General features: G+C 41.3%; 1 protein-coding gene across 16 annotated transcripts in view; it reads right to left on the reverse strand.

Annotated features, from left to right (window-relative positions):
• Window positions 1-13,257, reverse strand: part of ABI2 (abl interactor 2) — a 111,933-nt gene that overhangs the window by 84,923 nt on the left and 13,753 nt on the right. Inside the window, exon 1 of one of the 16 annotated variants that reach the window (XM_089915947.1) lies at window positions 2,814-3,028. The exons of the other annotated variants lie outside the window; for them this stretch is intronic. Within the exon in view, the coding sequence (XP_089772073.1) occupies window positions 2,814-2,819 (6 nt within the window). The 5' untranslated portion in view covers window positions 2,820-3,028. Of the gene's footprint in view, window positions 1-2,813; window positions 3,029-13,257 lie in introns of those variants that run through there. 16 annotated transcript variants of the gene reach the window in all.

Consider the following 13,257-nt stretch of genomic DNA (forward strand, 5'->3'; position numbering starts at 1 on the left):
CATTGTACTATGTACTAGAATATGAAAATGAAACACGTTCTCTGCACTCAAGAAGATTTTAGTCCAATACAGAGAAAAGCATATAAAACAGAAAATGTCAATGCAGAATGGTCAGGGATATGAATGCCATCCAACTAGGAACACTATCTTATATGACCATCCAAGTGGAGTCTCACAGAATGGAGTTAATCCTGCCAAGCAGGAGTAAGAGAAGATATTCCAGGCAGAGCAAACAGCCTAAACAAGGGCACAGAGGCATGAAAAAGATTCTTGAATCCAGAACACATGTAAGTTTGCTATTATTAACATATCATCAGTTCACTACTGCCCCTACTTTAAGACTGAGACATGTGCTGAAATTTAAGATTAGTATAGTAACTAACCGTTTTCCTTCTCACAAAATTGTTAAGAAATTAAAATATCACACATATAATTAACCTAGTAAGGTCATGGCAGAGTCATAGCACCTGATTCAATAATGGGGCTGAGGAGAGGGGAGTATTCTTAGACTACCTATTTACTGAGCTTTCAATTCTGCATTCCAAAAAATCTTGTTACTAAACCAAATTGAAAAGAAAGGTCCCATCACTAAATCTCACAGAAATTAAAGTAATAGCTTCTAAAATATATGCCAAGGGCTTCCCTGGTGGCACAGTGGTTGAGAGTCCACCTGCCAATGCAGGGGACACGGGTTCGTGCCCCGGTCTGGGAAGATTCCACAGGCCGCGGAGCGGCTGGGCCCGTGAGCCATGGCCGCTGAGCCTGCACGTCTGGAGCCTGTGCTCCGCAACGGGAGAGGCCACAACAGTGAGAGGCCTGCGTACCGCAAAAAAAAAAAAAAATAATAAAATAAAATATATGCCAATCATTATATACAAATAGAAAAATTTTGCCAAAAGACCATACAAGATATTAGAAATATACTTATGTCTTCAGAATTGTTCAAATATTAATTTCTATGATGCCGAAAAGGGAATATATTCATTTGCTTCCAAACTCCTGGATGGAGAATGCAGTCTCCAAAAAAAAGTATGGCATTCAAATTAGAATGAGTCATACAAGTCATAGTGAAAAATAGCAAAGCACAATTAGATAAACATAGACAGTTCACCAAGGAAAGAACACAAGACAAACATGAACATGGGAAAACATTCAGCCACACAAATGATGGGGGAAAAAAACGACAGAAACAAAGCACCATTTTTACGAAGTAATTAACAAAAAAGTTTTAAAGAGCATACCTGCATCGTTTTAAGTTTGCTTTGTGGTTATCTGGCTTTGGAAGACGAAGAAAGAGAAGCACATGCGATGAATGCCAAATACTCTTATGAAAGGAAAAGTAATACTGAACGTGCCAGGAGACTGCAGAAATCAAGAGAAAGGACTGTTTTAAGAGGACAACATGGTCATGCTACTAAGAAGAAAGATGAGGTCAGAAAAGTATCCAGTAAACAGCTGTGGCAATATGGAATTGCTTGATGAATTTTTAAAAAGCATTTTTAGCTGAGCAGTAGTGTAGAAATCAGATCAGAATGAATTTTAAGAATTGAGATGGATGCTGGGAAAGCAGCCCTAAGGTCCACAGAGCCGTGGTTCATTAGAGATGCCACTTAGATGTACAACAGGAACTACCAAGGGGAAAGCTGGATGTAGGAGTCCGAAGCTCAGGAGAGAGGTCAGGGTGGGAAATAAACACTTGTCATTGGTGTATAGACAGTACTTACAGCATGAACCTGAAGAGGATACCTGAGGAGTATAAACGCAAATCTGAGAATTCATCCCTGGGGCATGCCAACATTTCAAGGAACGACTCTCCTAAAGAGAAGCCAGCAAAGGGAGAACAAAGGAGCAGCCAGTGAAGTAGAAGGAAAGCCTGGGGAATGTGTAATCATGGACTTGAGAGGAAAATATTCAGGGGAATGTTTTCCTTCAGCTGAGTTGAAAGCTGCTGAGCAAAAAAACAAGATGAGAACAAAGACATGGATCCAACATGGTGCTTATCAATGACCTTGACAAGTGACACCTCAGGGGACAGACTATCAGGTGCAGGAAGAACTAAGTTTGAGTACCTCAAACCAGAGGACAGATCAACATGGACTCCTGTCCTCAGAGGAATATGGATGATCTTCCCCCAAGCGGATCATTTGTGCTTGCCTTGGAAAGATGAGTCTGATCTGGATGCATAGATGTCTAGGGTGAGACAGGACGTACACAGTTTGCCCAGCCAAGGAACCACGGAATCAGGTCTCCTGGGAGGAGCAAAAACCAGGTGAAGCAGGGAGCACATGGCGGGGAGTTGTGGGTAATACAGCTTGAGCTTCAGTAGAATCTGGTCATGGGTATCTGGAGCTAGCTGGAGGCCCTGAATTCCTGCTCTGGCAGGAGGACCTGCCCTTGAGGAACATGGGGATGGTAATGGGACAGCCCAAGGAAGAAGAGGAGCTGAATGTGTATATGTTGTGGGGCAGGGTCCGGGGAAGGGGGCCAGAGGGAGAAGAGGTGCCTGGAAGGAGGACCAGTCTGACAATCTCCTTCTTCCTTCAAGTGCCAATGCCGGCTCTCACCACCTGAGGACATCCTTCTGGAGCCTTTCCAAGGGCACAGTTTAGAGGTCCATCCTCCCCACTCCCATAAGGCCCATGCTGACTCTGGCACAAAAAAATGCTGCCCCTAGGGCAAACTGTTTCTAATTCTCACCTGAACAGGTCCTGTTGGTATTTACAACTGCTTCATGATTTCTCTTTCATTCTGAAATCCTACAACACCCGACTTGTTTTGAGTGTCTCCTGTATGCCAGATGACTAAGCACATACCAGCATGAGTACTGAGTGGAGGAGGTGGCGGGTGGCAGGCCTCTCCTGGGTGGAGAGGGTGGCCTTGTGGATTTCAGTCTGATGCTCCCACAGGTGTCGGTGGTTGAGTAACCTCCCTCACTCTTTATCCCACGTTCTCCGGGAATTCACCTCGTGAAACTGTCCTCTCTTCACTATACACTTGGGCCCAGCATGTCCATCCGGGGTGTTTTACGTTCCATTACCTTTTCCATGTTTGGGAGCTTTCATTCTACAGATTAAAAATATTTTTTTGAAATTAAAAAGAAAAAAAGAATTGAAGAAAGCACATATAGACAACTCTTTGTAAAATGTTTGGCCATACAGCAAATTAAAGAAATGGAACAAGCTAGAAGAGAATATAGTGTTAAAGAAAGGTTTATTTTAAGGTGGGAAATACCAGAGCAGTTTTACATGCTGAGATAAACAATCTAATGAGACAGGAAAGGTGGAAGAGGCAAAAGGGTTTAAGGAAAGGAACAAAATATTTGAGAAGAAGAGAGTTCAAATGGAGTGCCTAGTCTTTGATTGGAGGAGAACAGTTCTTTTAGAAACTGTCGTCTTTGCAAAAAAGAAAAAGGAGAAAGTTGCTGCAGTTAAAAGGTTTATAGGGCTTCCCTAGTGGCACAGTGGTTGAGAGTCCGCCTGCCGATGCAGGGGATACAGGTTCGTGCCCCGGTCCAGGAAGATCCCACATGCCGTGGAGCGGCTAGGCCTGTGAGCCATGGCCGCTGAGCCTGCGCGTCCAGAGCCTGTGCTCCTCAACGGGAGAGGCCACAACAGTGAGAGGCCTGCGTACCGCAAAAAAAAGAAAAAAGGTTTATAGATTTTAATCTGGGAAGATGAAGATTTAGGCTAGTAGCTTTAATCTCTGAAGTATGAGGCAGGGCAATATATAAAAATGAAGAGGGCAGAGAGATTTGTGGATATAAAAAGAGAAGAAAAAAAAAAAAGAAAGACATGAAGATAAGACATATTTATCTCAAGGCTTCCCTGGTGGCGCAGTGGTTAAGAATCCGCCTGCCAATGCAGGGGACACGGGTTCGAGCCCTGGTCCAGGAAGATCCCACATGCCGCGAAGCAACTAAGCCCGTGAGCCACAACTACAGAGCCTGTGCTCTAGAGCCCGCGTGCCACAACTACTGAGCCTGTGCTCTAGAGCCCGCAAGCCACAACTACTGAGCCCGCGTGCCACAACTACTGAAGCCCACATGCCTAGAGTCTGTGCTCCGCAACCAGAGAAGCCACCACAATGAGAAGCTCACACACCGCAACAAAGAGTAGCCCCCGCTCACTGCAACTAGAGAAAGCCCGCACTCAGCAACGAAGACCTAATGCAGCCATAAATAAATAAATAAATTTATTTAAAAAAAAAAAAGACCATTCTCAATTCTATCTTACTAAAAAAAAAAAAAGACATCTTTATCTCAGAAAAAACAGGGAGGATTAAACGAGAACATGTATGCCAAGAATTTAGCACAGAACTTGGCACAATAGAAGAGCTCAATAAATGATAGACCTTTTTATGTTATCTGAATATAAAGCAATGGTCAGGAAGGACAACTACGATCTCCAAAACTGCTATATTATAAAAGTTTTTAAATAATATAATAAAGCTTCAAAATATAAACAAGCAAATCAAAACCCTACACCCAACAGGGTAACAAACATGTAAATTTAAATACACAAATTTAAGACAGAAAATTTAAAACCAACTCTGTAAACGACAGTTATATTGAAAAGACGAGCCACAAACTGGTTTAAAATATCTACAAAACATATTTGATAAAGAACCAGCATCCAAACTACGCACGGAACTCTTAAAACTCAACAGTAAGAAAACAATCAAATTTTTTAATGGGCAAGAGATCTGAACAGATACCTCACCAAAGAAGATATACAGATGGCAAATAAGCATATGAAAAGATTCAACATTATATGTCATGAAGGAATTGCAATTGCAAACTAAAACAAGATACCACTACACACCTATTAGAACAGCTAAAATCCAAAACACTGACAACACCAAATGCTGGAGAGGAAGTGGAAGGAGAACTCTCACTCATTGCTGGTGCGAATGCAGAATGGTACAGCCACTTTGGAAGACAGATTGGCAGTTTATTACAAAACTAAATACACTCTTACCATATGATGCAGTAACCATGCTCCTCAGTATTTACTCAAATGAGCTGAAAATTTATGTTTATACAAATTTTGCACAAGGATACTCTTATCGTATGATCCAGCACTCGGTATTTTCCTAAAAGAGCTGGAAACTTATGTCCACACCAAAACCTATATATAGATATTTATAGAAGCTTTATTCATAATTGCCAAAACTTAAAAGCAACCAAGATGTCCTTGAGTAGGTGAATGGAGAAATAAACAGTGGTACATCAAACAACTGAATACTATTTAGCACTAAAAAGAAATGAGCTATCAAGCCATGAAAAGACATGGAGGAATAATAAATGTATATTACTAAGTGAAAGAAGCCAATCTGAAAAGGCTACATACTGTATGAGTTTAACTATATGACATTCTGAAAAAGGCAAAATTATGGAGACAGGAAAAAAGATCAGTGGTTGCCAGGAGTTTATGGAAAGGGACGGGAGGGATAAATAGGTGGAACCCAGGAGATTTTTAGGGCGGTGAAACTATTCTGTATAATACTGTAATGGTGGGTACATGTCACTATACATTTGTCAAAAATCATAGAATGTGAAACACCGAAAGCAAGCCCTAATGTAAACTACAGACTTTAGTTAATAATTAAAATATTGGTTCAGCTTTGATAATGTACCACACTAGTGCAGGATGTTAATAAAAGGGGCAACTGGGCGTAGGGGTTTAGGGGTATATGAGAACACTCTGTATTCCATTTTTTCTGTAAAACTAAAACTGATCTAAAATAAAAGCCCTATAACCAACATTCTTATAAGACAGTTCTATCCCAGCTACCTTCTGTTCTACTTATTTAAGCCCACAGAGGAAAAAAAAAATCAGTATTTTTGCACCTCCAAACTCTAGAAGTACTAGGTCCTCCCAATACAGCTTTCTCTCTTTGCTCCATTCCAGTAGGATTTAACCTTCAGAATTTTCTCAAGAAAAGTCAGGCAGGGCTTCCCTGGTGGCGCAGTGGTTAAGAATCCACCTGCCAATGCAGGGGACACGGGTTCGAGCCCTGGTCTGGGAAGATCCCACATGCTGCAGAGCAACTAAGCCCGTGCGCCACAACTACCGAGCCTGCACTCTAGAGCCCGCGTGCCACAACTACTGAAGCCCGCGCGCCTAGAGCCTGTGCTCCACAACGAGAGAAGCCACTGCAGTGAGAAGTCCGCGCACCGCAGCTAAGAGTAGAGCCTGCTCACCGCAACGAAGACCCAATGCAGCAAAAGGAAAAAAAGAAAAGTCAGGCAACAATTTTCATGCCTACTCCCATATCATGCCCAGTTCAGTCAGGATCTACTCAGATCTCGCTCCCTGTGCACAGCTCAAGCATTTCTACAGATTAGCAAACCTCAAACTGGGGATGAAATCTCAATCCTCCTTTTTAGTAGACAACCCCAATTTCTATGACTGATATATATATCTCCTGATATATGTGGATATGAGGGAGAAGCACAGCATTTCTACCACCCTCTTATAAGAAATCTTTATTCGTTTACATACACATATGTAAATGAATGGATATATATACCTATGTATATGTATATTAATGGATATACAGAGAATAAGGGGGTGAAAAGCAGTCTCATCTCTCAGCAGGTCCTATAAGAGTAACATAACAGCCTTCATTAAAATACAGAGGTAATTGTTAAATATTGTTCTCAACTTTGGAGCCTGAACTATAACACCAAGACAACAAAATAAAGTCTCATTTAATATCCTCTTACACAAATAATTAGAAACCATATAAATGTCCAACAACAGGGAGTTACATAAATTTGGCACAACTATATCATAAGATATTTAGTATTAAAAACTGTTTATGGGGCTTCCCTGGTGGCGCAGTCGTTGAGAGTCCACCTGCCGATGCAGGGGACATGGGTTCGTGCCCCGGGCCGGGAGGATCCCACATGCCGCGGAGCGGCTGGGCCCGTGAGCCATGGCCGCTGAGCCTGCGCGTCCGGAGCCAGTGCTCCGCAACGGGAGAGGCCACGGCAGTGAGAGGCCCGCGTACCGCAAAAAAAAAAAAAAAAAACTGTTTACGGGACTTCCCTGGTGGCACAGTGGCTAAGAATCCACCTGCCAATGCAGAGGACACGGGTTTGATCCCTGGTCCGGGAAGATCCCACATGCTGCGGAGCAACTAAGCCCGTGCGCCACAACTACTGATCCTGCGCACCACAGCTACTGATCCTGCGCACCACAACTACTGAAGCCCACCCGCCGGAGAGCCTGCACGCCCCAACTACTGAGCCCATGCACCTCAACTACTGAAGCCTATGCACTCTAGGGCCCGCGTGCCGCAACTTCTGAGCCTGTGTGCTACAACTACTGAAGCCCACGTGCCTAGAGACCATGCTCCACAACAAGAGAAGTCACTGCAATGAGAAGCCCGCACACAGCAACCAAGAGTAGCCCCCGCTTGCCGCAACCAGAGAAAGCCTGCGTGCAGCAACTAAGACCTAACACAGCCAAACAAAAACAAAAACAAAAACACAACAGGCTCTGCCTTTCTGTTTGCTTTAGAGTTTTCATTCTGTTTTCCTTTATAGTCATCTTCTACACTGTCTCCTGGCCAAAACAAACGAACAAAAAATAACTCAGTACAGGAAAGCAGTATTAAAGATAGTATTATCTCTTTCTTGTTCAGCATCTATTACTGTTTTTTTCTGGTTAAAGAATTCCACATTCATGTGGCAAATTCAGTTCGTGGCAGTTGACTCCCATTCTCCCTCCACCTTACCCATGCCACAGGTACGGACACAAGACCCAAGCTTACCTAAAGTACACCAATCCTTTGGACACTGTCTGATTTAGAGGACACTGATTCAAGTTAAGCCAGTAAGAGTCTTCTCTGGAACTTCTCTAACAGATTGGAAAATATTAGTTAGCAAAGGTTGCTGTGGTGGCCACAGAGACACGTGTTCTGACCTCCCTTCAAGAGACCATGCTTTAGGGAGCCCAGATGACTGACAGTCACCAGCTGCACCTTTAGAGATGGTGCTCATGCTGAGCCACACTTCTCCTAAGAAATGTATTATTCCTGAATAACAAAGTATAGATCATACTTGAAAGTAATTACCCTGATTTTGGTCCTTCCTGGTTTCATACATGATATCAGCAACAAGAGGCAAAAGAGACTAACAAGGATCCTATTTAATCCCTGTGTTGGGTCAACATTTTCAACTCAGAAGTGTCCTGATCTTGGAGTCATGCCCTTAAATGCTGGCCCAGTCTCTAGTTTGCCAAGCAAACTTCCTTTTCTGCATGGTGGGCTCGTCATCTGTTGCTTCTGACCTAGCCCATATCATGAACCCAATTCTACTGATCCCCAGGCAATTTGTTATCCTCAATCAGCTCACCCCTAGTATCTAAATTCTCCTTTATACTCCTCTTGCTGAACTGCTACTTTGGCCTGTCCATACCTCTCTGTGCTTACCATCTCTGTCCTCCATCACCTACAGTGTTCTAATTCTTCTCCCCTCACATTTGCAGCTCCTCAACTGTCCTAACCTAAAAACAACTAAATTTGTTTCCCCTCATCATATCCCACTTCCCCTTTCCAGCTTCTCAAAACTCTAAGTGAAAAAATCCTCTCCACCCAAAACTGCACCTTGTGTTTAAAGCATTCTTTATCTTCTTACAAATCAGAACCTTTGTCATTCATGACTTTACATGGCAATACAAACCATTTTTAAATCATTTAAAAGTTTTCTTAAAATCCTAACACAAGATATAGCAACTGAATAGAAAACTTACAAGTGTCTTAAGTGTAAAATCGCTTCAATTTCTAAATACCTAAATCTATATGTACCAGTACATGTACTGTATATGTATAGAGAGTGTCAGTATATATAAATATACTACATATTCTATATTAAGAATATAAGCGGGCTTCCCTGGTGGCGCAGTGGTTGAGAGTCCACCTGCCAATGCAGGGGACACAGGTTCGTGCCCCGGTCTGGGAAGATCCCCCATGCCGCGGAGCGGCTGGGCCTGTGTGCCATGGCCGCTGAGCCTGCGCGTCCGGAGCCTGTGCTCCGCAACGGGAGAGGCCACAACAGTGAGAGCCCCGCGTACCGCAAAAAAAAAAAAAAAGAATATAAGCTATATACTGTTCTAACTTAACAGATGAAAAAGGTTAATTCTTTCAGATCAAGCAAGGTATGAATTTGGGATCTCTGTGTAGATTCTACAAATGAGAGAAACTATAGGTGGAATTCTCTAAAATTTTTCAGTGGGTAGAGGCTTAAAAGACCCAAAGTATCAATAGGTAGATGCCTATCCATGCCCACCCTATCCCCACACACACCACTCCTCCACACACAGAGCCAGAAAAAAGAACAGGCAAGAACTTAGATCAGAAACAACGCTCCCTATGATTTGTAAGTTATCATGTAGCAATTATAAATATGTAAGCCTGCTATTAAGAACCTTCCCAAGAGGGTTTTCTATCTCGAAATGTGATCTGGAGACATTTTTACTGATAAAATTAAGATGTCATTCATAGGAAGTCAAGTGAAAATGTAATCAGTGAAAATTCATCTATCTGCTTGGGATATAGAAGATAAGTTCATATGGGATGGAGAGAACTATAAAGACATATGTAAAAGACTGAAAAATTGTGTTTAACGTGTCATAGTGGATCACATTTTTATCTAACATTCCCTCCATCTTTATTAAAAAGGGAAAAGAAACTTCTCTCCACCTCATACCCTGGGTGTGACCTACACTAGGCCAATTCTAATACTTTTGCCCATTCTAGGCCACAGCGATTTTCTTCCAGAGAAATACAGATACATCTCTGGATTTTTTCCAACTGATTCTGGAAGAGAGAACTTTCCTTTCCTCTTAGATGTATGAGGTCTGAAACATATGTAAGGCTATCTCACAGGACACGGAGTATGCCTATCTGAAAGGACAAAGCCAACATGCAGAAAGAAACAGAAATGAGAGAGTTTGAGTTCTTGATGCCAGCCATTCCTACTTTTTCACATGGCTTGGTTAGTAACTAATACATTCACATTTTTGTTATTTGTGATTGGGCAGGAGGAGGTGCTGACTGAAGAGGAACTGACCACCACACTCAAGGTACGGTGCACGCCTGCTGAGGAGTTCAGAGAGTTTAAAGACCAGGATGGATGGGGAGATGATAAAAGGGAAGAGGACAGGGCTTCCCTGGTAGCGCAGTGGTTGAGAGTCCGCCTGCCGATGCAGGGGGACGCGGGTTCGTGCCCCAGTCCGGGAAGATCCCACATGCCGCGGAGCGGCTGGGCCCATGAGCCATGGCCACTGAGCCTGCGCATCCGGAGCCTGTGCTCCGCAACGGGAGAGGCCACAGCAGTGAGGGGCCCACGTACCGCAAAAAAAAAAAAAAAAAAAAGGGAAGAGGACAGCCTGACAATCACAAGTGTCACTAAACTCAAAACATCATGGAGACAGCTTCTTGGGGACAGCGTTTTGCTGAGCCTGCAAACCTATGCCACAGACTTAAAAACTGAACAAGATTTATTCAGTAATAAGGAAGTCTACGCCAAACCCAGCTAGAAGGAACAGAACGCTTCACGGGTTTCTTATGATCAGAAGATGATCTTACACCAATTGTTGGAACTGACAAGTTAGCAAGGTTCCCTGTTGCCTGAAGGAGCATCATTATGGAAAAGAACATTATTCTAAGCTGATATTCACTGATGCTTGAAAAGGAAAATATGGACCTTTTGCTTTGCTTTTCGTATTAAACACCAAGAGGAAAAGTTAAAAAAAGTTTTTTCAAATTGAGTTTCTGTCACTTGAAGCCAACGAATCCTAAAACACTTAAAAGTGTTACTTTTAATAGCTTAATATATACTGGCTTCAGCTCTCAGTAACACGGCATCTTTAAAATAGTTGTTATGTCATCTACCTAGACAACCTATGTATATGCTAACTGGAAACAACTGAGGCAGATAAACTTGATATTCACCTCCACCCCTAAAGTATCAGTGGAGAGAAAAAGAAGGTTACTTTAGAAATAAAACAAAAGATCACAGACTAATCTTTTCGAGATTCAAAAAATAAAGTTATTTGATGAGATTGTGGTTGGCTATTTCAGGAAAACCTATCACTAAAGCCAAAGTGAGGTTTCTAGAAAATGATGAGGATAACAGAAAAGATAGGGCATTTGGGTTCTTATTCTAGCTCTGCTACTATCTTACCAGGTCATAAATAACTCACTTATACTCTCAAGAAATCAGTTACTACTTGTTACATTGGAAAGTCTAGACTATTACGTCATTTTCAGCTATAAAATACCATGATTCTTTTCTGGAATTTGGAAGTAGGTCATTTTAGATTCAACTATACATGCTTATCTAAAAAGTGACAGATCACAAGTTTTATAATAGTATCTATTTTAGGTTAGGAAAAAAATAAGTCTGGTAAATTTGACATCAAATTTGTTTTAAAACAGACAAAAGTTTTAAAACACTTTCCTTATTACTTAAAGATGCTCTCCTTTACTCAGTTGCCTTTTTAAACACATTTCAAGTATGGGAGAAAATATTTGCAAATACATGACTGATAAGGAGTTAATATCCAAAATATATGAACAGCTCATGCAACTCAGTATTGAAAAAACCCAATTAAAAATGGGCGGAAGACCTGAATAGACATTTTTCCAAAGAAGATATACAAATGGTCAACAGACACATGAAAAGATGCTCAACATCACTAATCATTCACAGAAATGCACATCAATACCACAATGAGATATCACCTCACATCTGTCAGAATGGCTATCATCCAAAAAAAGAAAAAAAAAAAGACTACAAATAACAAATGTTGGCCAGGATGTGGAGAAAAGGGAATCCTTGTACACTATTAGGAGGAATGTAAATTGGTGCAGCCACTGTGAAAAACAGTAAAGAGACATTTTAAAAGAATATAAAACCACAAAAAAGGGAAAACAATTTTAGAAACTCAACCCAAGAGGTCCAAATCTGACTAATAAAAACACAAAAAAAGAAAACACAGCAGAAACATCACACAATTTTTCAGAGTTAAAGAATATAAGACTCCACTAAATGTACTCAACAAATGCTTAGTACAACTGATGGAGAAAGACCAATAGCAAAAAACATCATCATGAGGAATAAATGATCCTACAAGCCTCCAGACAGGGAGAGAAAAAAAAAATATACAAAAAAACACATCAGGAAGCAAAATGGCACCTGACTTCTCAAAAGCAACACCAAAAGCTAATAAAAAATGTAGAAATAGAAGAATGTCTTTACAATCTGAGAGAAAATTATTTCCAACCTATAATTCCTTACCAATCAAACCATCAATCTAGTGAAAGTTGAATAAGATTTTCAGCACACTTTTTTTTTTTAAACTTTCCATGTACCATTTCTCAGGAAGCACTGGAGGATGTACATCCTCAAAACAGAAAGGCAAGAAAGGAGGAAGCATGGAATCCAGAAAATAGAATCTACATCAAAGAGGCAAAGGAAAATCAAAGACCAATGGCAAAGAAAATTTCTGAGATGACGGCTGGGTTAATAATTCATATAATCCATTTTGGAGAAGAAGGGCCAAGGGCTCCAAGAAATATGCTTCCTGGGGGAGGAAACAGAACTGATATTGGGAGGCAATTCTCCGCGGTTCTTCTGCATTTTGTACATTGAGGTGAGCAGAGGCACTGATGGCCTTTGTTTCACTATCTTTTCAAGTATGTTTGTACAGAAAACAGTCTTAGAAGATAAAGAGTATCTCCCTCTGGAGCAAGGGGCAGGTATTTTTACTGACCTACATAAAAGATTCAGGTTCCCTAAATTCAGGGTTCCTCCCAATAATGCAACCCACTGCATGTACAGATATCACCTGGCCTTCCTCATGTCACACTGAGATCAGGGGTTTTAGGAATAAGATCAGGAGTTTTAGGAATATTATTTAGGAATAATAATAAGTGAAAATAAGGATTTTCACACTGAAAGTCAGGGGTTTTAGGAATAATGATACTCTGGCTAATGTTATTGCTGTGAGTAATAAAGTCTTATGTCTCTGACACAGGAGTCTCATGTCTTCTGCCACAGCAACCATAAAACTGTGGCTAGCTAGCCTGTTAGGTCGAAAACAGGGTTAAATTTCAGACCCTTCACAGTTTTTGACAACTGATAGATCACTAATATGGTTTAATATATTGAGATAAGATTTATACATCCAGAGGAAAGTTTAGAGATGAAACAGAGATAGATACATAAGTAATTAAGCCTTCGAA

This window comes from Delphinapterus leucas, chromosome 8 (genome assembly GCF_059928025.1).
Source record: "Delphinapterus leucas isolate spDelLeu-1000000601 "Yukka" chromosome 8, BTC_Dleu_Yukka2, whole genome shotgun sequence".
Lineage (NCBI taxonomy): Eukaryota > Metazoa > Chordata > Mammalia > Artiodactyla > Monodontidae > Delphinapterus > Delphinapterus leucas.